The following is a 21,794-nucleotide window of genomic DNA, read 5'->3' on the forward strand; positions in this document are numbered from 1 at the left end:
TGTGTTGAGGCGATCTGGGAGGGCCTGTGTAACAATTTGCGTGGAATCAACGTCTGCATAACCGTACAACTCCTCTTGTCTGAACGACGATTTTTTATTATATTATATTAGCAACTCGCCATTTTTCTGCGTTTCTTCCTTTTCTGTGCTATACAAACGGCAATGTTGGGTCCACATCCTTACGCCACGCCCGTAGACCACCGTCGATGTCTCCAACGAACCGCTCACCGTTGCGGTCAAGTCCTAGCTCCTTGAGTTTCTTCGCTGCTACCTGCGAGTCGTTGCCTACCCGACAGACGACATATATAGGCGCAGAATGAGGTAAATCGGCGGGCATCCAGTCAAGGGCCCCGGTTACTGTGGAAGCTCGGGATCTCATGAACTGGCTTATGGGGACATTTATCGACCCCTCAATGCTGGACAGCCCAAAGTGCTCCTTCTCGCGGACATCAATGAGCAGATGCGGCGATCCTCGGTCTGCGGCTATCCGTGCATAGTCAGAAGCCGGTATGCGCTCCGCGGGGTGCAGCAGCTTGACGGGCTGGGCGACGCCGCAGAACTGCACATAGTCGAGCGACGACTGCATCTGCTCGAGCGTCAGGGCGTCCTCCCTGCCGGAACAAGCAAAGCAGTCGTCTCGTTTGCCGCGTATACGCACCGTGCGAAACATGGTGTCCGCCATGCTGCTGAAGAGTAGCATGGTCATCTGTTTTGGCATGGCCGCGTCTGCTGCGGCACCGTCAATTGGTTCGAGCCCGCCTTGGGTGATGAGCTTGATCGCTTCCAATGCTTGCAAAACGCCCATGGCTCCCACCACGGGCCCGACGATGCCGCCCTCGCCGCAGCCGACCACGCTCTCGGCCGGCGGCGGCTTGGGGAACACGCAGCGATAGCAGGGGCCGCGGCTGGGCGGGCTGTTGAGGGTGAGCAGCTGGCCAGAGGTCTGGAAAGCGGATGCGGAGACGAGGGGCTTGCGGAGCAGCACGCAGACGTCGGAGATGAGATAGCGAGAGGTCGGGTGGTCGGTGCAGTCTAGGACAAGATCGTAGCGTGAGAGGATGGAGGCTGCGTTTTGCGGCGTCAGGTGTGTTTGATGCGCCTTGTATGTTATACTGGGGTTGAGTCTGCTTCCATTAGTCGCAATCCCTTCCGTCGTCACATCCGGAAGAGGAGGTTTCTTACTCTTTGAGATAGGTAATGGCGCTTTCGACCTTGGTCATGCCTACGCGACTGGTCGAATGCGCTACCTGGCGATGCAGATTCGACACCTCTACCGTGTCGCCGTCGACAAGACCCAGTACACCGACACCCGCGCCCGCCAGGTATGCCGCCGCCGGACATCCCAGACCGCCCGCGCCGACGAGCAGTACCTTGGCATTTCTTAGTCGAAGCTGGCCTGTGGCTGCGTTAGCGATGGGGTTTCTTTGGTGCAGTAGACGTTGCGGCCCACCTTGCAGTCCAAAGTTGGGCACAATCATCTGCCGACTATACCGCTCATATTCATCTTCTTTCAGCGGCCATTTCCAGTCTTGTTGCGCTGCGCTGGTGTCTGCGCCGTCGTCAGCCTCGCGTTTCGCCGACTCTGCGACGGCGAGCTGGGATTTCAGGTCCGCGAGCTCCGATTCGCGCTGCGCAATTTCCCTGCGCAGGTGGTCAATTTCTCCTGTCATGGGTGGTTTAAAGGCAGATACTCGGGCTGTATCAGATGAGAAACATGCAAACGCGGCTTTTCGTGTGGTTCATCCGATGTTGGTGCAGGTAGACAGATCGTTGAACCTTGGAAGTTTATTTCAAGTGGGCTGAAATGCCCCTCCCCCACTCTGTCCAACGGTCGCCCGCGATGCCCAAGTGGCAAGGTCGGAGATACATTAGCCTCACATTGCCCTTTTTGTGATTACTCGAAATAGTTTACACATGAGAATGAATTCTTTGATGGCATTCGTTAGTTTCAAACATGCTGTGTTTGCTGTGTTTTCTGGTGATGTATGCTTGACAAAAACACAAGCATCGGTCGTCGCCGCCCCGCCTCACCGTGAGGCACATTGCTGTTGTTGCTGTTGCTGCAGTCTCAGTGTCTATAGGAACAGAGCTGATGTCGGCTAGCTACGTGTGCCTTTCTACGATGGCAAACTCAGTTGTATGTATCATTATCACATATTTGGTGCTTGGGCAAGTGGAAGACCAAAGCACATCATCGCTACTACTCTTTATCATTCAAGTTTACTAAGTAGTGCCGGCACAGAGCGACTCTACCAGTGGCGCTCTGAAATATCCACGGCATTCACATCCACCCCGTCCTTGAACCACCGCTCCTCATCCGCAATCTTGACATCGTTCCCGCTCATCTGGCGCTTCCTCATCAGACCATTCTCCGCAAAGGTCCAGTCCTCAAGGCCGTATGTGCGCCACCACTGCCCACCCTCGTCGTGCCACTCGTACCAGAACTGCACCGCAATCTTGTTGTCCGTAAACGCAAAGAGCTCTTTTCGCAGGCGGTAGCCGTTCTCCGTGGCCCATTTGCGGGCCAGGAAGTCGCGGACCTCGTCGCGCCCGCGGAGGAACTGGTCGCGGTTGCGCCAGATGGTGTCGGGCGTATAGGCCATTTTGACGGTATCCGGGGTCCTGCGGGTGCATCAGCTTCCGCGTCTGGTTCGTCACATTTGTCTGACGTACTTGGTGTTCCAGGCATCTTGCGCGGCCTTGACTTTGATTTTGGCCGTTTCCAGCGTAAATGGGGGAAATGGTGGCTTGCTTTCTTCGGCCATTTTGAGTCGACGTGCGTGAGTGAATTCCCAGTCAAACAAAAAGATCCCAGTGTCAAGAAGGGTCAGCAATGTGTTCAATACTCGGCATTAATAGGATACTTTAATATCTTTTGCCGTGTGATGATTTTGCTTGGATCTTGACTCACGATTGCTCATTCTAGGTTGCGTGCATTAACCTTGGGTGGGCGGGCACTCCGGAGTGGGCTCGGAGGGCGCCGGATAGTCGGGGCTTGGCAAATCTCCAATCGACCGGAGCTAATCCGGTGATTGGATTTCAATTCATTCTTGCGCTATTGCTTCGACTTGATTGCACAAAGTTTTCTAGCGTATTAATGCTTATTGATCCATTCTAAGACTTGACTGATACAAAAATTGCTTGGGCCCCTTGATTTTCTCAGCAGTCTTCTACAGCGGACTTGCCTATACTTGTTACTACAAGATGTCGGATCGAGATGTGGTGCTGTGAACCGGAGTAGATCGTAGCTATATATGGTGCGGCCTGGAAGAAATGAATTAAGCAGCTTAAAGGAACAACGAAAACGAGTCGCTCGAACTTCCCAGTTGTCGACGCTGCTACTCAAATTTCACGTCTTCCACATTGTCTGGCTGCTAAGATCGTGCTGAGCGCAGCCTCACCCAGCGTTCCCCTATAAATTGATGCTATCCTACAGCGTCAGCATGATGATTTAATCAATGCGTAAAGTAAAACTTCCCAGCCTCTACTTATTCTTACACCATATTCTTCGGCACCGGCCCGGATTCATCGAGATCGCAGCCGTTGCAGGGTAGCCTCCGCTAGCAGTACGACCCCGCCGTTATCAGCTCTCCCGCCAAAAAAAAGTTTCTTATCAGCGCCGACACTCTTCAACGCCGTTCAGCTCGACAGCCCACGTCTCTGTATTCAAGCAAACGCGAGACAGTACCAGATACACCATCCATCATGGTTCGCAGCAGCCCTCCTCCACCTCTTGCTCTTCAATCCGCTAACTTTTACAGGCTCCCCTCCCACCGGGGCTCAAGAAGCCCTCGGCGCGCTCCTTTCGCCAGCAGCGCCTCACCGGCACCGTGCATCCCCTCGCGCCGCTCAAGACGTTCCGCGCCGACGCCGCCACCATCTCCGACGACTTCTCCACGACCAAGCGCGACAAGCGGCTCATGAAGCACTCGTCCTTCATGTCCCGCGTCGCCGACTCGGGCATCGCCAAGAAGAAGACGCCAAAGCGCACCGGCCGCGGCCGCAGCCAGAAGCTCGCCACGACAATGGAGGGCCTGGCGGATGCGCTGCCGGAGCTCGAGGACGGCGTGGAGGCGCTGCAGGGCAAGATCAGGCACAAGAGTATCAAGAGCAAAAAGGGCGCGCTGAAGCGAAAGGAGCAGGTCGTCAAGGGCGAGATGGAGAGGTTCGGCAATAGCATGGCGCAGATGGCGGGGACGCAGGAGGGGACGGGAAGCAGCAACAGCGCGGCGACGGGGAGGACAAGTACTGCCAGCACAGGGGGGGAGACTGCACCGACAAGTGCGGGTGCGTCGAATCGGTGGGCGGCGCTGAGAGGCTACATTTCGTCGACGATGGAGCAGAATCCCGCGTTTGCTGGGCGACAGTAAGCAGCCCACGTCGGGTAAAGGGACACGAGTCCTGCTTGAACGCAGAGACATTGTGACAGACCTTGATGGCATGATTTGAACAAACAGTAGATACGCAAAAAGTGCTATGGATAGGTGTTTGGAGTTTGGGCATGTTCATTTTTAGCATAAGATAATGTACTGAGAATTTTCAAACATTTGAGGAAAAGGAAAAAAAAAAGCTATGCAAATGTATACTAGTGGCACAATATCAGTATAAAACAAACATAGGAATTTAAAAAGAAACGCTGTCATGCTTCATCATGTGCTTGCGCCGATGCTCTCTTTCATGTCCCCGCGCGCCTCTTCCAAAACATCCGCAGATACTCTTGCAAGCCTGGCACAGCTAATATCCACCCGTAAAGCAAATCGGTCCTCCACCGTGTAACATATCCGGCCATCATAAATCATGTCGAAAGAGCAATTCCGAACCGAATCATTGCATAATCTCTTCCAAGCAGCAAACTCAACTTTAAAATCGAAACAAAGTCGTAGAAGTAAATCAAGGAGATGCTAGGAGCGGGAGAAGTAGGGAGATTGATGAGCAAACCCGCCTCTGTGCGACGGCCGGCCGTAGGTCTGCAGCGGCGGACGGGAGGGCGGCACTCCGTGGGGCGGGGCGGCGTAGCTTTGCGTAAAAGCGCCCGGCTCACGGCATTTGAAGGGATTTCTGTAACTCAGATTGTGATTTGAAGGATGAGAGTTCCAAGAAGGCTGGTTTGCATGCACAGGCGGCGGTTCCATGGGCCAAGCAGTCGTGCCATCGGCCGCACGGGTCAAATACTGTGGGCGAGATATAGGCGGCTCCCTAGTACCGTATTGTGGTTCGAATGTATAACTCGGTTGCCATGCCTCACGGTGCTGAGGACGAGTAACGTAACCGTCCGCGGCAGATTCATTGCGTCGAGAGGGATGATGTTCTTCGTGCGTGGCATCGCGTCGAGATCCGCATTTGCCTGGAGGCGCGGTGCGATACTCTCGGGGACTTCGTTCATGGGAATCAAGGCTAGAGGCGCAAGAGCTGGATGCTCCAGAGCTGGTCGAGGTGGAGGCGTGCGAGCTCGACGCTTCAGAGCCAGTCATTATGGACGTCTGGGAGCTGGGGCTAGTGGCAAAAGAGGCATGGGATCTGGCGGAACCACGCGACTTAAGAGAGCCGTGCGAGCTAATCCAGTCGTGCAAAATGGTTGACTCGTGTGTGGCGGAATGGCGCGTGTCCGCGCCAGTGTGTGAACACGCTGCTGCTGCATGGCGGAATTCAGTATCTTCCGGGCCGCTGTATGCCCCCCCAACGAGCTCGTCGAAATGATCAAGATTGGCCCAGCTTGCCGAGCTCTACTCGATACGCGGTGGCGTCTTGTCTGTAAACGGACTGGAGCTCCGTCTGGTCGGGAAGCGTTAGCTCAGCCTCCCGTCTCTACAGTTCTCATTGTGTGTGTGTGTGCTGATAGACTTACGACCGACGACGCTCGGCTTCTTTGCGCAGATTGTCAATGATGCGGAGCATTTCCTTGCGGCCGCCGTGGCTGTCAACCATTTTGCCGGCCATGCTCATCGATACCTTTTCGCGGGCATTGGCGCTGAGCAGACGCTTGACAAGCAGGTGGCGCATCAAAAGGCATACAAAGACGCCGCAATCGCTTCCGTTTTCCTGTTGGGGACTGTCCTCGAGGTTCACGAAGCGCAGTTGCCGGCCGAGGACCTGGCCGAGCTTGCGAGTGGTGAGGTTGCCTTCAGAGTAGTTGGCGCCGCCGAGGGAGTCGTAGTGGAAAGCGACGCCGTCGAGAACAGAGACGAGCAGCAGGGACCAGTGGGAGCCGCCCTCGGCGTCACCGACGTTGTGGTTGTCGTTGATGGGGAGGAAAATGTGCGTCACCTTGGCGAGGTCGGGAAGGGTGTTGTTGACGTGGCGCAGGTCTGTGGTGCGCATGAGCAGAAAGGCCATGCTGGGGCGGAGGAGGCAAATGCGAGCTTGCGGGTAGCGGGGGAGGGTCTCGCGCTCGAGGTATTCCTGCCAAAATGTGATGACATTGTCGGAGAGCCAGTCATTTTTAAGCGACTTGACGTCGCCGACGGTTAGGCTGGAATCGTAGTAGCTAAGGTAGGGCTTCTCGGATGTGGAGAGCTGGCGGTGGTCGTGTTAGCGAGAGTTGGCAGTCAGACGAGAAATGGTCGAAGAAGAATAAATACGTACGTGTTCACCCAGGCGAGCGATGCGCTGGCGAAGAGGCATGCTGCTCCGAAATTTGCGCTTGTTGCGCCGGAGCTTGCGCGAGCGGTCCAGAATGGGCACTGTGGGCAGCGGAGAAACGAGGAACCACCGGGAAGGAGGTTCTCGAGCGAGTTACGGAGAAGGAGGGTATGTCAAGTTTGAGGTTTCACTGGAGTGAGATTTGAGGGGTTGAGGGCGGACTTAAGGGAAAGGGTAGGTAGGGAATCAGCGTTGCAGACAGAGGAAGATGAAGCGTGGGATGGGAAATCGAGAACCGGCAAGCAAAGATCTCTATCGGATGGGCAAAAAATTAGAAAAGCGGGGCTTTGCTGCACAGGCTGTTAAGCGGCACTCCGCTGGTGGTGGCTGTAGCTACCTTAGCGGCAAGTCCCCCGTAAATGTAGGTAGCGCTGCGTTGGTGAGCCGAGATGCCTGGAAATTGCCGTTTGCTGGTGTGCTTGTGTCGAGACTACAGGGAACAAAAATGCCGTGTCGGTGTCGGAGCTGTATTGTGAGCGAGGAATGAAGCATGTCGCAGAAATCTTCTTGTTCTCTCCCGTGCTGGCCTGCGACACAGACCCCGTGGACAATGGAGGAGGGGCGGACAAGTTTGCCGTCGTGTACTTGCGTGCCTACGTGCCTCTCGCACCTGTGTACGTGTAAGAGGGCGTCGTGGCTGAGCTGGGCGAGCTACGTAAGGTATGCTGGACACATCAAGGCAGCTTGGCAGACAGGCCGCCCATCGGCGGTGTTGTTGAAATGCCGCCTCGGGCTAGCCCAGGCCATTGATTCCACACCACATTTTGTAGTTTTGTGTCAGTAGGCACACTGGCAGTTCCCATACAGAAAAGCTGAGGCAACTGCGCACATACAAAATCTAGGTACTCAGGATTTTGAGCATGTCGCGGGCGCGCGGTAGACTAGCTGGCAGCTTATTACGGCCGTCCTTTGGCGATTCCGCGGGAGCGCTGGGCTAAGCCCCAGGCGGCTTCCCCGCTGTAAGGTAACTAGAGGCCTGCCCTGTCGCCTCCAGACAGACAGCTGCCTGTTCCAGGGTCTACCGACGTCATCGGCTGGCCCTACGGCACCCGGCAGCCAGGCCAGCTTCGCCCACCAAAAAGCCTGCTTGGTGGTGCGCAACAGTGCACCTTCATCTACAGATTAGGTATGCAGGGCTTTTCAATCCCTAGCGTTACATGACATCATGCCGTGGCTGGGAACTTCACCGTCTTTACCGACTTACACAAAATCATCAGTAAAATTGGAAGGACCTGTCGCGCTGCCTGTAATCGCCGCGCGACAGTAAGTCAACAGACCACCATGTCCATCCACATTAAAAATACAAGACAGATGCGAATCAGAAACACCACCATGGTCAACTTCTAACTCTGTCCCTGCATATCAGCGCTACATCACGCCACTACTGCAGTCACGCCACTCGTGCTATTTCGCGCCCTACAAACGCATCTTCGCCGTCTCCATGCCGTCGCCTGGTGCTTCTTTGACGTTCGGCTGCACGGGCGCTTGCACAAGAACCCAAAGCTAACACGGGCCGACAGGGGCAGAGTATGATTGATGCTCTTGACGGCCCGCAGCTCCATAGCGCAAGCCATTTGTTTGCCCATGTTCCGATGTCGGATCAATGGGAGACTAGTGGCTATTTGTCGTTGGCAGGATTCGCACTCTTGACTGTCACGGAGCTCTCTGTGTAGTGACCGATTTCAAGGACGCAGGATGCAGGAGGCTGGCTCATCCTCAAAGCACTATATTGGACAAAAACTCCGAGGCTTGGAGCGCAATGGGTGGGAACCAATTCCGAGGAGAGGACTGCCTGTGTCATATCGCGCCAATCAATGCTCTTTGTAAGACGTTTCAGAGCAATAAACCTTGTGCACTCATATATGCTTCGTCGCGAACAAGGTCATCGAGAATCAACATCGAAAGTGGCCTATTATCATCCGACTGCCAGCCAATTGTTGTTCAAACCATCATCAATTTAAGCTGCATCTCGAGTGGTGCCTCGGACCTGGAATTGCTGCCTTGAGTTGACGAGAGGGGACTTCATCACACTATTGCGTTGCGCCCCAGTAGCACCAAGGACGGTGATTTTCTTGACAGGTGTCATTTTGACGCGAAAGATTTTCAAGGTCAAGTTTGGTAGTTGAAAATGCGGTCGTGATGGTAATGCTAATTGCATGTAGGTCTTGTCTGGGTCCTAATTGAGAGGGCAGAGAGTCTTTATACGCCACAAAAGAACAGCGAAAGGCTATCGGTTTCGTGATAGCATCTGAGCCAATTACAAATACTCGAAATGTTTGCATCACAAACTCATAAAACCCAACTCGAAGTCGCAGCCTGAGTTAGAAGGAGGGCCGCGAGCGCGCCTGGGGCTTGTCGCGCCACTGAGAACAGTCAGCTGGCAACGTAGTTTTTTACAATGGAGTCACCCAAAGAAAAGGCCATCGGTGTTGATATGTAGTCTTCAGCGCATGAAGTCGCTAGGGAGGTTAGTGCCCTGACAGCGGTCGGTGGAACGACCACAAAGCCAGTACGAGGACTGCAAAAGAGAAAGAAAAAAATCTATACAAACACAAGCAAGGCATCACTAAGAAGAGATAGCAATATGAGAGGACATCGGGCTATATATGTTTCGTATTATCGAGCACCATTGTGCGCTTTCATATGAGGTCGCTGCTATCCAACAACTGGACAGGGCTTTCCCCAGCACTTGTCCCAGTGTACCATACCTGACTCCCAAAAACGCTTTAGCTTCGATATGATGACCAGCGGATGCACAGCAAAGACATGCTTTGCAGCATCTTCAAGGCATTGACAAATGAATGCCTGCTCAGAGGGTGTGCCGCCATCCGCGAGGGCACAGCCAACGACTGCCAGCGGCCAGTTTAGAGCGTCCCTGCAATGCTCCAGTTTCCACGCTGCCTCAAGTACCTTGATCAGAGATCTTCGCCGTTCAGCCTTATTCAAAGAGCCCAATCCAGCCTCCTGAAGAGCCATTATACCGAACAAGCCAACGGAAAGCTGGTATATGCTTGCCATAAGAGGGACCTCGGGTCTATCAGGCAACTCGTAAGAGGACTCAGTCCAGGTCAGTGGTTGGAACGCATCGATGCGTTGTACGATGGCGAGTGCGCCTGCCAGGCGCTGAGGTGACGGGTTAGAATATATTTCAACCCGCAGGTTATTTATTTCAATAATTCTTTCAAACAATTCCGTGGGACAGGGAAAGCTCGGGTGAAGAATTTCGCCGTAGAAAAAGAGGAGCTCCTCTGTCGTAAAGTACGATACGCCAATAATTTGGTTATTCGGCGGACCAACGGAATTGGCCAGGACAGATTCCCTGGTTGATGAGTTAACCCTACCCGCAATCAATGGAGGGGAGCTTACATTATTATGCCTTTGGAATTCTTGATCAAGGACTGTCGTCCCTGCGCGAACTTCGCGCCCCCACAGAATCTTAATAGGGACAAGAACCCTTCCGTGTGGTGCTTCCAAATCGGGGATTGCAGCATTAGCTCGACGCATTTGATGCCCTGGATCCTGGTCAAGACTCTGTTTCTAGCTGCAAAGCTAGAACCCATTCGTGCCATTTCGTGATTAATACAGGTAATTTGGTTTGATATGCACATGTATAGGCGTTCCCATAAATGTTTCGTATGGTAGGCCTCGCTAGGCTGGGTCACACTGCCCTGGTCCTGTGATATTTGTGTAATGCGGTAGGCAAGGATAAAAGCAATAAATGCATCGTAGTTTGCCTCGTTGTTCCCTATAGGCCTGTGATACTTGATGGGAATTGCTTCAAATTTCGAAATCTTGTCCAGTAGACACGTATTAACTAGTAACACAATTAGCATTCGTACTCTTATGATAACGGAAACAGAAACGAATAGGGCAAACTTGCAGTAAAATACGGCCTCTGTATAATACCAATCTGGCGGCCGAATTTCCGCGGGCGGGGTGACGTCTTGGCTTTGTCGAGTTGGCCATCTGCCCCGGCGGCGCATCGGCAGAGCTCGTGAGGCGGGAGACAGCAGCGCTGTCGCCTGAGATTGTTGAGAGTCGCCCGGTGAGGAGCCGCTCGATGAGGCGGCATCAGAGGGCGACTGTCCACGTTCGGGCATTCCCCATGGCTGTGGTGGAGGTGACAAGAGGCCAGAGTAGGTGTAGCCGGGCTTAACGCAACGCCGACAAGTTGGCTGCTGTTCGCCGCACTTGACGGGACGGGCGCTGTTATGGTCGCGCCAGCCGCTCGCACTGGGGGTTGACTGTGCCGCAATTCTCGCTTCATGCGTAACACCCAATGACGCATCCGCGCCGGGAGGATCAAGCTCATAATGACACATGATGTTGCGCTTCTGGCAGCTCTTACACTTGGGCCTAAGTTCGTCGCACTTGACACGCCTCGCACTAGGAAACGCTGAGCGTAAGCATAATGTACGCGTGGACACTAGACCTGCGACGAGCAGCTCTGGGCAATGAGCTGAAGGCGTTCGCCCCGCAAGTATTTTGCAGGAAAGCATGAACGCAGCAATTGGTAGGTAGTAGAGCGACTTACCGGCAGCCCAGGCAGCCTGTCCTGGATCGGGGTGCCCATCGCCTCACTCGCTGTGCCGAACTGTCCTGGCCGCCAGCGTCAACTTGGCCTGACCGCCGTGGGTTTGGCGCTACTACTGGCGACATGGAGACACTATTGCCACAACGAGACGACTTCGCCGTCCCCAATGTCGAGAGTGCACGGGGGAAGTGATGGTGACTGATACTCCGTACTGAGCTACGGATGGTGGAGGAGGAACAAAGCCTCGAGGTGGGTCACCGATGCTCGCTGAAATGCTACTAGTAAAGTCTTAAGCGTGCGCTGATCGGTCACAATTACCGACCGCTGGGTACGGATACAGGGCTCTGTAGACAGGCGATTCGTGAAGGCACTTTAGCTAGCCAATGGGTGGCCTCCACGCACACAGCTTCGCAGCCTTTATCATTACACCCAAGACGACGACAAATGATTTACCTCATCTATTTGCGCGCCGTATTATCTTTCAGCTGGCGTTGAACCAGACATGGCGGTCCACTGCTTCGAGTCACGCTCAACTTCGGCCGAGCACCGAGCAGTTGAATATTGTCAGCGATCGACGCTAACCGTCGTATCTTTCTCCTAGACCCATAACGTAGAGTGTACATCCCCGCCTTCTGCTAATGGCCTCGTCCCCTGTGGCATAGCCCCTCGAATCAATTCGCCCGACAGCCGAGCCAAGACACAATGTTTCAGCTAGAAGGCTACGAGATTTACCAGGCGACCGGGAGAAGCGGTTACAGTTTTATCGCCTCACAGTAACAGTATGGGGATTAATGTGTTCGCCCAATGATACAATGAATATAGCTTCTCCTAGTGCATTGGTCAAAAGTAAATACACAAGTAATCTAACACGCAGAAATTCTTGGTACACTGAATCAAGGAGGAGATCATTGCGTCTGTGAGTTGAAACTAGGCTGAGAGAATGGGGACGAGGGTTGTGTGGCGACGCATATGCAAGGTCATCGCTGGACGCTTGGGGGCTGCACCGGGGGTGGTTCCTGGTGTCACCAACTTTTTGAAAACTAGCTCTATATTCATATTGCCCCTAGAGCTTGTCGAGGTACTGGTAGTCATTAGCAGATGATTTCTTCTTTTGTAGCTGCAGCTGCACACGAACATTTGTTATGTCTATTTCGGGTGACAGCCCGTTCTTTTTGCGTAGCTCGAGTACGAGCTTGCCGGCCTCAGAAGTCTTGTCTAAGGGGTCACCTTCTGCTGCTGCCTGCCAGCCCGCTTGCACAGACTCAATAGACACATGTTGAGACAATTTCGGATCTCGCTGAAGAACCACTTCGAGCTTCAGTCTAGCCTCGAGAGGCATGTACGCTTGAACAATAGCAGCGTTCCAGACCTTGCCCAACAAGTGGTCGCCGTGAGAAGATGTACCACAGAAGATTCCTCCTGTTTGACTGATGGCGCTGCGAACCGTGCCAACATGTGGTTCCGGCGTTTGCACTTGGACGAGGTACTTTGGTTCCACCAGTATTGGTTTCGCCAACAGCATCGACGCAAATGTCACTCTTCTTGCTGTGGGGATAATCTGGCCTCCACCACGATGGATAGCATCACTGAATAAAGTCACATCCTCTATATTGAGCCTCAATCCGCGCAATCGCTCACCTGCCAGTGGTCCCTCTGCCGAAGCCCACTGGAATCCCGACACAAAAGAGTCCCGAATCTCATGCAAGAACTGGACGGCTCTGGTAACGTCGACGACAACATTGGGACCAGTGCTGCCAGGGCCAAAAGCCCATATCTTCTGGGCAGCTTTCTCCTCCCAAGAAAATTCCTCGCGCAACGTGGCTGCTCGCAACTTAGCCTCTTGTAGGGGCGATATGACGCCTGCTTCAATCGCGGATGTGAAGTCTTCGTCTAGCGGCGCGGCGGAGGCGTAGAACCGGTTGAACTTGTTTGGACTCTTGGAAAGTGCCGTTTTGCTTGACCCAGCAGTAATAGTCTCCCGGTACAGAGGAAGTGGCCCCTCAACTACCAATGGGTCATTTGCGAAGCTTCGTAAAGTTTGGAGGCCAGCCTCAACTTGGCTCGCATCTGACGCGAAGATACGGTTCTGACCGGACGATGTATTGGACGATTCAAACAGTTGGTCGGTCTTGCATAAAAAGGCGAGACCTGCCACTAGATCCGGAAGCCTTTCCGGAACTGTGACGTCGACAATGTACTGTATGGTAGGTTGAAGGTAATACATGTCCCGTATATTGTGCGTTTGCGGACTGCCAGAGATGGTTCCCGATCTTTGAATGAGCCCGCTGAGGTCGGAAAGAAAAACCAGGTCCCCGGCGGAGGCTCCCTTAACTGGACTGATGACGTTCCCTTTGCCAGTGGCTGGTGTAAAGATGTCGCCAACGGGCTTTATGTAGAGCGCTGGCTTTGCCCCGTGTCGATGACCAGGTCCATGGATACGGACGTCTTGACCAGCCGATAATTTGCCCGCGAATATACGCCCAAGCAGGAACAATTTATCTCTTGACCCTGTTGCCGGCACAAATTGGGTAGCATAGATCAACAATGGCGCCTCGGGATCACATTGCCTCAGCCCTACTGCAGCATCATCCTGCAAAGGGCCACTATACAGACAAGCTGCTCGGTACATCTGAGCTTCGACAGGAGAGGGCATTTGACGAATTACCGTCATGAGCGCCTTTCCGATTGGCAGATAAGCTCGCATTATGGCATTGAACAGCTCTCGACCATGTTTTGTCTCATCTTGTTCTTGCATTTTGACGTCGAGTCTTGTGAGAATAGATGCCAAAGGCTCCGGATCAGCAGGAGCAGCGACAACGGCGGAGCGAATCTCGAGTATGGGTGCTATAATGAATTGATTGAAAGCGCGCCGTACGCTCTGGTTGCTTGACTCATCAATCGACGTCCACTTCTTACTTGAAGCATCAAAGGTGAAGTCTCCCTGTGGTCAACTGACGTTAGACTGTTTCAAGTTCCGTCCGCTGCACAAACTGGGTGGCTTTTTTATAGGCAAGGACACAACAGTAATTGAAAAAGTGACATACCCATAAGTGTTTTCTGAGGTCACCTTTCTCGACAGCCAGTTCAGCATCATGCAAGTCAGTAAAGTCAGTGAGAGAGAACCCCCATTTTGCCGCAGTACTACCAAAAAGTACTGTGCCCTGTCGAGGATCAACCTCAAGATCAACATTCGACGGCCGCCCTGGACAATTCCTGATGATGCAATTCATTTCATAAATTTTCTGGTAAGAGGCGCGATACAAGTCCTCTGGTTGCAGATCGCCAGTCTGGCTAAACAGAATTTCGTCAAGTCTGTCCAAAAAAATGACAGGCTTACATGCTTCTCTTACTGCATTTTGGACAGTGCTGGAGAAAAGAGGAGATGATGTGTGCTCGTCTACCCCCAGGACCATCAGGATTGAGTCGGTGACTCGAATGGCGGATGCTGCATTGTGAGAGGGCTGACGGTCTGCACAGCTGATAAGATTGGCCTTTAGATGCTCAGTTCGAGATTGCTGGCCTCCTCCTTCTCTACTTTCTTCTGCGGGATCGTCTTTCGTGGAAGCTAGAAAGATGGAGCAGAGCGAGTTTCCACAAGGTCCAGTGTCCAGCTCAAAAGCGGCAACTTCATCAGCAAGGCGACGAGGTTCTTCGGATGCAGTATCTGGAACATCATCTATTCCATTGAATGCGCTCGAATGTGCACGAATTTCAGTCTGGTCAGCGAGGGTCGAGATCTCTTCTCTCAACGTCTCCACCGTCTGTTCCACACGGCGATGTCTTGACAGGCTGACGATAGAAACATTACGAATCTGCGCCGAATTAGGTGATTGAAGTGCCATCATGGTTGGAAGAGCTCTTGCTTAATCACGAGTGTTATTTGTGTCGAGCATGAAATGCTTTTTCTTTGCCTGTTATAAGATGACGCGGGGTGATGGGCACGACGGGGAGTTCAATTTTGGCGGCCAATGTAAGAATGGTGGCGGACGGGTGTAATTAGTCACAATCGCACTACAGTCATACCAAGACGAAGTATTATGGGTCTCGGGCAAAGGTGTACTGTAACATATTATTTCTGCTGGGCAGCTTTTAACGCTAACTAAGTTAGTATGTAGTCTCTTAACGTGAGAAAGAAAGTGCTGAAAGAATACATAAGATAGTATGTTGCGTCGACATGGATATAAATTCCTGTAAAGTGATGGGCAAATATCATAACAGATAAATAGCTTTTGGTAGTTTTGGAAGATTTATTAACGTAATGTGCTGCTGCTTCTCCTCTACTTTACGAGAGCCGTTACCGCATTCAAGCCTGGGCACTCATCGGCCTACCAGGTTCTATATCTAGCTTAATTTACGCATTCGTCATCGAATAGGGAAGCCTTGCCCTATGTCCGGTCACTTATCTCGATGATTGAGCGCACTTTCGTAATGATGGACTTGAAGCGTCTTTATTGGTTTTGCTTGAGGCTGTAGCCAAAGAAATTCAGTGGCACCCAGAAAGCATCACACGGGCCGCCGGACGCACGTATGACGGAGAACAGGAGCATTCTGAGTTCAATCAGCCCATCTTTGAGATGAGGTCGGTGGAAAGATTCGGCCTAAGGAATCGACTGCATGCGTGAATACTGTCAGCCATGACCACACTACGTCACGTTGTCGAGCAGCAAGCAGGAAAGATAAGTCTCGCTGTGGAGTTTTAATGTATACAGACGCAGGCCGCGAGTGCATGTTAAATTTCCTGACCGATGAGGGAATGCAGATTCAATTGACCAATCTTGCTCATAACACAATAAATTCGAACTAAATAGCAATTTTCTAATTCTCACTATATCATTGGCTCTACCTGGGCAATGGCAGCATGCCCAGTAACCGGTTGCAAGTGAAAGACGAGGCGATCATTCCGTTGACCCAAGCATGGAGACAATCCTCTAAGCAATGGCCTGAACGTTGGTGAAAAATGGTCCACATCCATCATAGGCATCTTTCTCGGTGGAGAATCTTATTTTCATCGTGCTATCCGTGGCGACGAACCGGTAGGACTCGCGTTTCTTGCCTCCATGAGGAGTCACGCGGAACGTCTGCTTGGGGTAGTTGTCGACCTCGAGATACAGAACATAAACGCTCGGCTGAGTGCATACATATGTACCCTGTGAGTCTCTCAACATGAACTGAACAGTGACAATCCTGCCAACAGGAAGATCCTCCATAATGTATGAGAAGCCGCCGTCAGCCCAGTACGCACGCACCGCGACCTCATTCGTCCGCCAGCCGACACCACCAGCGCCGAGCAGTGGGTTCACCACAACACCAGCTACGCCTTCAATATTCCAGCTTTCAACCCAAGCGCCTGCAACGCCGACGCCATAATAAGGAGACCAGTAGGTTCCCAAAACAGCAAGGTCCGAGTTGTAGATGTAGTTGCTGGCAGTGCGGCACGTCTCTGCGTTGCAGACAACAGCAGATTGCGGGGTAGCTGACCGGGCTGTGTTGCTAGATTGGGATGGCTCACCAACCTGGCAAGTACCTTGGATGCACTGTTGGTCAAAGTCGCAGCTTTCAATGTCGTTGCAAGGAGTTGCGCGGTTGTCGGGAGCGGCAGGGCTGGCCGTGGCGAGACCTGCGAGTATGGCAACCAAATAGGCAGAACGAACCATTTTGAGGTACAAGAAGTAGAACGAAAGGATTTGGGAGGTATAAGTGGCTAGCAGAGAGATACTGATGAACAAGAGAGTGGTGATCTGACTGACGAGGGGCTCGCGCTCTATTTATGCGTCGAGACTGTCTTTGCCGGCACGAGAGTTCAACCCGCTTCGGCGCTGTATTCAAGTACTGATAGTGCTAAATTAATATGCAAGTAAGCATCGTATATGCAAAAGCATATGCTACAGCGGCTGACGGTGGATCGTATTGCAGATTCGCTGTCGTCCCGGCTGTGCGTGGCACGGATGTCCGCTCCAGGTTGTGGCCAAGTGATGCATCCCGCGGAGCCCATAGCGATAATTGTAGAGCCATGTCCCCATACAACCTGACGTACAGGGTGGCAAAGAACGGTTTCATCCATCTGAACGGTTTAAGTGACACGTAGTTTTATGTGGCAAAGAGGGTCAACGTTCCCTTCCCAAGATAATACGACCAATTTTAGCTCAAGTTCGTGCTAATAGGGTTTATATGTCGGACACAAGCTATGCGCAGGAGTGTAGTTGCGATCGCGGTCCCATCGCTAGATGATATTCTAGCGCTTGCAACAGACGAATCATCACCCATTATTGACTACCGCGTAAATAAGGACTCCATGCTGCAGTGGCGTAATCGCATATGCGCCCTTACTGGTAAAATGTGATAGAGGCTGGCTAGGACCGTTGTTAGCTCTGCCGAATGCTGCCCAAAATGTCTGTTTTGTAAGACTTTGATACATGAGACATGCATCCTGAAGGCGTCGGGCAAATTTGTCCGGTTCTTGCGCTATTTACCTGGGTCAGTCGGCGCAGCATAATTCCAGCCTGCGCATGCCATATTTTCATCTCTACGGATAACGTTAGCAGTCATGAAGTCGCTACGTACGTACGTGTAGCGGGCATGCCTCGACAGCCTGTAAAGGCGTGCTGCTCCAGCTCACGGATATTCAAATGTATTATAAGTGGCTGGACGCTGGCAGCTGAAGATGCAATATGAGGTGCAGGCAGCTATATTGACTTTTTCAGCTCCTCCGCTTCCAATGCGCGTATCCCCGTTTCTGAGACTCGCTTATGCAGATGCACTGTTGTTGTTGTTGTTGTTGTACTCCGTAGACTAAAACGTGGCGTGCGCTACGTGAGAAGAAGACGAATTCATTACTCTACACCACGCCATGGAATTGTAGTTATCATTGGCGGGCTGCCATCAAATTCGGGGTTCGCCCTGTACGAGCTGTCTGCAAATTAGCCCGCACAAAATTTACAGCAACTTATTGGAAAAGCCGCCTCGCGATGGTCTGCCGAGTTCTTGCGTGGAGAACTACGTTGCTAAATTGGTAATTTGAAGGCACCTTTACGCATATTCAAAGTGATGATTCCTACACCATAAACCGGCCTTGTTCTATTTTCAATTTGCGTGAATGCACACTTGACGCAATAGTCCCAACTCTCCAGCATTGCTTTGTTACCATGGGATTATACCCCAGACAGGCTTCCGCGCTGTCACCCCCTAATTACGGGTACCTGCTCGCTCACCAGCATGTCGCATCTCCGTCGCCCAAGCCATATCAAATTGCATTCGTCTTGATATGAACACACTGTCCTATTTCCAGCTATTCATCTCTATCCCTGAGCAGTTTTCGCGATAATGCGCTCATAAAAGAATTGCATCTTTGCTTCAAGTATTTAGCGAAAATATGTAATTACAACTAGAACATCTTGGGCGAGAAAGAAGACATAACGTTACGTATATAAATGTGCCGTGGGCGGCGTGGCACATGCAATGATGCAGATGATGATAGCACCATCGTTATACAACCATTGTTGCAAATGAAACACGAGCCTAGACAAATGCGCTGTGGGGCGTGGCACGGGTATCTATACATGCCCCAATCTATAAGCTTGGCTAGCTAAATTTCTCTTGGGTGAGCTCAGTTCTCCGGAAATGCTACTGATATAGGTGCTTGTGGCTCTGTAAACTCCTGTCCCTACGAAATACCACGATAATTGTTCATATTCTGTCCCAAAAGCTGCACAAACAGCACGCTGATTAGTCATAACATCACAGCCTCTGCAAGGCAGACACGACCGCCTGGGTATAGCTCGCGCCACATCTTGGCCCCTGATAAAGCTCAGTGTCATCCTCAATCTCTTTGAGCTGAGAGAAAGCTTACCATCAGCGCGTCACCGGCTTTGAGGACATACAGATCTGTTTGACTGAGTCATGGATCCCGTTAGCGCCCTTGGGGTTGCTGCAGCGGTCGTCCAGTTCGTCGACTTTGGCGTCCGACTCATCTCGTCGACCGGTCAGCTCTACCGCTCGGCATCAGGCCATACAGAAGAGGAAGTTTACCTAATCACCATTGCTTCCGACCTCTCCCAGCTTGCCCGATGTGTCCGCACTGAGGCAATGTCCTTATCTCGCACTAAGACTGACGACATTGGCGGTCCTCACTCCACACTACGCACCATCTGTGAGCAGTGCGAAGAGGCTGCTAAGCAGCTTGATGCTGCCATTCACAAAGTGCGCAAAGAGGGCTCTGTCAATCCTTTTACCTTTGGCCGAACCGATGGCCCAATTTCCTTTTCGCACAGAGATGAAGGCAATCGTGGAAACCTCCGCAGACTCGTCAATACATTCCCCGCTGCCATCAGGTATGTAACATCATTTGATGCAAAGCGGTGGCGGGCGAGCCTGTTGGATCTCAGATCGCGCATGAAGTCAGCAATGCTGGGAGTACTTTGGTAAGGATCAATACTCTACCGCGAGAGGTAAATGCTGACCGGAAGATGGGCAGAGAGCGATCAGCAGGAAACATGGAAGCGCTGGAGCGTCTTTCCGACAAGCAGAACGAAATGAGCGCAACTATCGGGCGCATTGAAAAGAGTTCTTCTGTGTTCCGCAACTCCTTCGTTCCATTTGTGAGCGATTCTTACGCCGAAGGGGATCCCAGCCGCATGGGAATCTTCGACTACATCTGGTCTTCTGACGCTATGCTATTTGAGTCAAACGTAACCCGTAAAGTACATTCTTTTCCAGGATCAATCGGTCAAGCCACTGCCTCAGACCGTCGATACTTGTCTCGCCTGAGCTCTCAGACCCCGGGGTATGAACCAGGTGTTCATGAAGCGGCCATTACCTCCAGTCTTCATTTCCCGGGTAGGAATAACCGAGAAGTTTTTATACCTGAAGCATACACGGAGGCTTTCCAGTGGATCTATGATGGGCGGCGCGAAGCAGAGCCTGGCTCTGAGCCTCGGGTCGGTTTTGTGCCATGGCTAAAGGGCGACGCCAAGGAGCCATACTGGATTACTGGAAAACCTGGCGCGGGTAAATCGACCCTTATGAAGTTTGTTACGAAAGACGCAAGAACGCGCCAGCACCTTCTCAAATGGTCTTCACAGCGGCCGTTGATCCTAGCATCATTCTACTTCTGGAACGCCGCAGCGTCACAGCTACAAAAGTCGCAGACAGGGCTGCTTAGATCTCTGCTAGTACAGTGCATAGAGCAAATGCCTACTATATGCAGAAAAGTATGTCCTCGTCGATGGGCTTTCCTCAGATTGTTTGGCGTCGGTTTCCTTCAAGACGCACCAGAATGGACATGGGAAGAACTCAACGAATGCTTTCAGGCTACGACGGCATTGATTGGTGACCAGTTCAATCTGTCGCTGTTCATCGACGGTCTTGACGAATTTGATGGCCAGTACCAAGACCTCATCAAGTTTGTCGAATTATTTCAGAGCCGCAGTAGAGTTAAGATTCTCGTCAGCAGTCGCCCGGAAAACAAATTCGTGGGCGCATTCCAAGAAAATCCGGGCTTAAAGATGGAGCATTTCACTGCCACAGATGTAAGAAGGTTTGCCCAGGGGAAGCTCAACCGCACAAGGGGGTTTTGGGAGCTGGTCCAAGCAAACCCCATTGAGGCTGAAGGGCTAGTCACCGGCGTTGTCGAAAAGGCAACAGGTGTCTTCCTCTGGGTATCTGTTGTTGTTCGGGCCTTGTGCGAAGGGCTGACAGAGGGCGACAGTTTGACCGACCTGCGTCGTCTCCTAGACACCTTACCAACCGACCTGTCGGACTTGTATTCCAGCATTTGGGCCAGAATCAGGCCAGATCATAGAGCCCATTCCTCCAGGCTCTTCCAGATACACCGCTGCTCCACGACCCTGCTGGACGTCGCTACTCTTTACCTAGCTGATATGGGGACCAACGATGCACTAGCACAAGTCGGCTCAAGAATAGCCGACGCATCACGCATTCACATCACTCAAACCCTTGCAAGAAGACTAAATAGCAGGACTCGTGGACTGCTAGAGATATCGAACGACGGCAACGTGGATTTCCTGCATCGCAGCGTTCGAGATTGGACAGTGTCAAAGTGGGACGAGATCTGTTCCACGACCGGTCTGGAATTTGATCCTCACCTAGCCCTTGCTTACGGCTATTACTGTTGAAATATCCAGCAGAACCATGGAGCAGGTCGGCATGAGCTTTGTAACCAGATTCTGGACAGAGGCTTGTATTTGTCTTCACCATGCGGGGAAAGTTGGCGATGTTCCCTCTAACTCTCCGTTACTCCTGAAGATATTGGATGTATTTGACGTTGAGATGTCCAAGTTTTCGACTCTTGATGCTAGTCTCTCTCTGTATCGCAATACTGGCTGTGCTTCACTGCGGGTACCGGACAAGAAGAATCTTCCACACTGGGCAACGACGCAGTACACAGTGACGCCAGAACATCTAAACAACAATTTTCTCGGATTGGCTGCTCAGTTCGCTGTGCTTCCCTACGTCCGCGCCAAGATATCCCGAGATTCGAAGCTGTTGAGGAAGCCGGATACGTCAACGCTGCCAATACTAGAATGCGCAGTGTTGGGATTTCGTTCACTCTGCAGACCCGATATTGCAGACCTTGCCGGGCCATATGTTGACCAAATTTCCTGGG

The 21,794-nt window shown here is 52.2% G+C and overlaps 11 protein-coding genes across 11 annotated transcripts; 4 read left to right on the top strand and 7 right to left on the bottom strand.

Moving 5' to 3' along the window:
* Window positions 1–148: 148 nt before the first annotated feature.
* Window positions 149–2,043, bottom strand: LMH87_010588 (uncharacterized protein; the record flags this gene model as incomplete). The annotated part of the gene is made up of 6 exons (XM_056197767.1): window positions 149–586; window positions 659–1,124; window positions 1,183–1,396; window positions 1,451–1,641; window positions 1,692–1,696; window positions 2,032–2,043. The coding sequence occupies 6 exons, from the start codon at window positions 2,041–2,043 to the stop codon at window positions 149–151; spliced, it is 1,326 nt and encodes a 441-aa protein (XP_056054783.1).
* Window positions 2,044–2,249: 206 nt separating this feature from the next.
* LMH87_010589 (uncharacterized protein) lies at window positions 2,250–2,765 on the bottom strand (the record flags this gene model as incomplete). The annotated part of the gene is made up of 2 exons (XM_056197768.1): window positions 2,250–2,622; window positions 2,674–2,765. The coding sequence occupies 2 exons, from the start codon at window positions 2,763–2,765 to the stop codon at window positions 2,250–2,252; spliced, it is 465 nt and encodes a 154-aa protein (XP_056054784.1).
* Window positions 2,766–3,705: 940 nt separating this feature from the next.
* On the top strand, window positions 3,706–4,370 carry LMH87_010590 (uncharacterized protein; the record flags this gene model as incomplete). The annotated part of the gene is made up of 2 exons (XM_056197769.1): window positions 3,706–3,708; window positions 3,762–4,370. 2 exons carry the CDS (start codon window positions 3,706–3,708, stop codon window positions 4,368–4,370), a joined length of 612 nt encoding a protein of 203 aa, XP_056054785.1.
* Window positions 4,371–5,723: 1,353 nt separating this feature from the next.
* On the bottom strand, window positions 5,724–6,621 carry LMH87_010591 (uncharacterized protein; the record flags this gene model as incomplete). Its single annotated transcript, XM_056197770.1, has 3 exons — window positions 5,724–5,772; window positions 5,846–6,513; window positions 6,583–6,621. The coding sequence occupies 3 exons, from the start codon at window positions 6,619–6,621 to the stop codon at window positions 5,724–5,726; spliced, it is 756 nt and encodes a 251-aa protein (XP_056054786.1).
* A 131-nt stretch (window positions 6,622–6,752) lies between these two features.
* Window positions 6,753–7,131, bottom strand: LMH87_010592 (uncharacterized protein; the record flags this gene model as incomplete). The annotated part of the gene is made up of 2 exons (XM_056197771.1): window positions 6,753–6,891; window positions 6,977–7,131. 2 exons carry the CDS (start codon window positions 7,129–7,131, stop codon window positions 6,753–6,755), a joined length of 294 nt encoding a protein of 97 aa, XP_056054787.1.
* Window positions 7,132–7,499: 368 nt separating this feature from the next.
* LMH87_010593 (uncharacterized protein) lies at window positions 7,500–8,819 on the top strand (the record flags this gene model as incomplete). Its single annotated transcript, XM_056197773.1, has 7 exons — window positions 7,500–7,515; window positions 7,655–7,765; window positions 7,857–7,902; window positions 7,951–8,106; window positions 8,160–8,166; window positions 8,739–8,747; window positions 8,802–8,819. The coding sequence occupies 7 exons, from the start codon at window positions 7,500–7,502 to the stop codon at window positions 8,817–8,819; spliced, it is 363 nt and encodes a 120-aa protein (XP_056054788.1).
* Window positions 8,820–9,707: 888 nt separating this feature from the next.
* Window positions 9,708–11,298, bottom strand: LMH87_010594 (uncharacterized protein; the record flags this gene model as incomplete). The annotated part of the gene is made up of 5 exons (XM_056197774.1): window positions 9,708–9,762; window positions 9,902–9,958; window positions 10,006–10,453; window positions 10,520–11,025; window positions 11,174–11,298. The coding sequence occupies 5 exons, from the start codon at window positions 11,296–11,298 to the stop codon at window positions 9,708–9,710; spliced, it is 1,191 nt and encodes a 396-aa protein (XP_056054789.1).
* A 938-nt stretch (window positions 11,299–12,236) lies between these two features.
* Window positions 12,237–14,528, bottom strand: LMH87_010595 (uncharacterized protein; the record flags this gene model as incomplete). The annotated part of the gene is made up of 4 exons (XM_056197775.1): window positions 12,237–12,254; window positions 12,309–14,114; window positions 14,218–14,464; window positions 14,524–14,528. 4 exons carry the CDS (start codon window positions 14,526–14,528, stop codon window positions 12,237–12,239), a joined length of 2,076 nt encoding a protein of 691 aa, XP_056054790.1.
* Window positions 14,529–16,101: 1,573 nt separating this feature from the next.
* On the bottom strand, window positions 16,102–16,827 carry LMH87_010596 (uncharacterized protein; the record flags this gene model as incomplete). The annotated part of the gene is made up of 1 exon (XM_056197776.1): window positions 16,102–16,827. One exon carries the CDS (start codon window positions 16,825–16,827, stop codon window positions 16,102–16,104), a length of 726 nt encoding a protein of 241 aa, XP_056054791.1.
* Window positions 16,828–19,069: 2,242 nt separating this feature from the next.
* Window positions 19,070–19,705, top strand: LMH87_010597 (uncharacterized protein; the record flags this gene model as incomplete). The annotated part of the gene is made up of 3 exons (XM_056197777.1): window positions 19,070–19,500; window positions 19,568–19,590; window positions 19,644–19,705. 3 exons carry the CDS (start codon window positions 19,070–19,072, stop codon window positions 19,703–19,705), a joined length of 516 nt encoding a protein of 171 aa, XP_056054792.1.
* A 98-nt stretch (window positions 19,706–19,803) lies between these two features.
* On the top strand, window positions 19,804–21,303 carry LMH87_010598 (uncharacterized protein; the record flags this gene model as incomplete). Its single annotated transcript, XM_056197778.1, has 1 exon — window positions 19,804–21,303. One exon carries the CDS (start codon window positions 19,804–19,806, stop codon window positions 21,301–21,303), a length of 1,500 nt encoding a protein of 499 aa, XP_056054793.1.
* Window positions 21,304–21,794: the final 491 nt, after the last annotated feature.

Source organism: Akanthomyces muscarius, chromosome 5 (assembly GCF_028009165.1).
Source record: "Akanthomyces muscarius strain Ve6 chromosome 5, whole genome shotgun sequence".
Lineage (NCBI taxonomy): Eukaryota > Fungi > Ascomycota > Sordariomycetes > Hypocreales > Cordycipitaceae > Akanthomyces > Akanthomyces muscarius.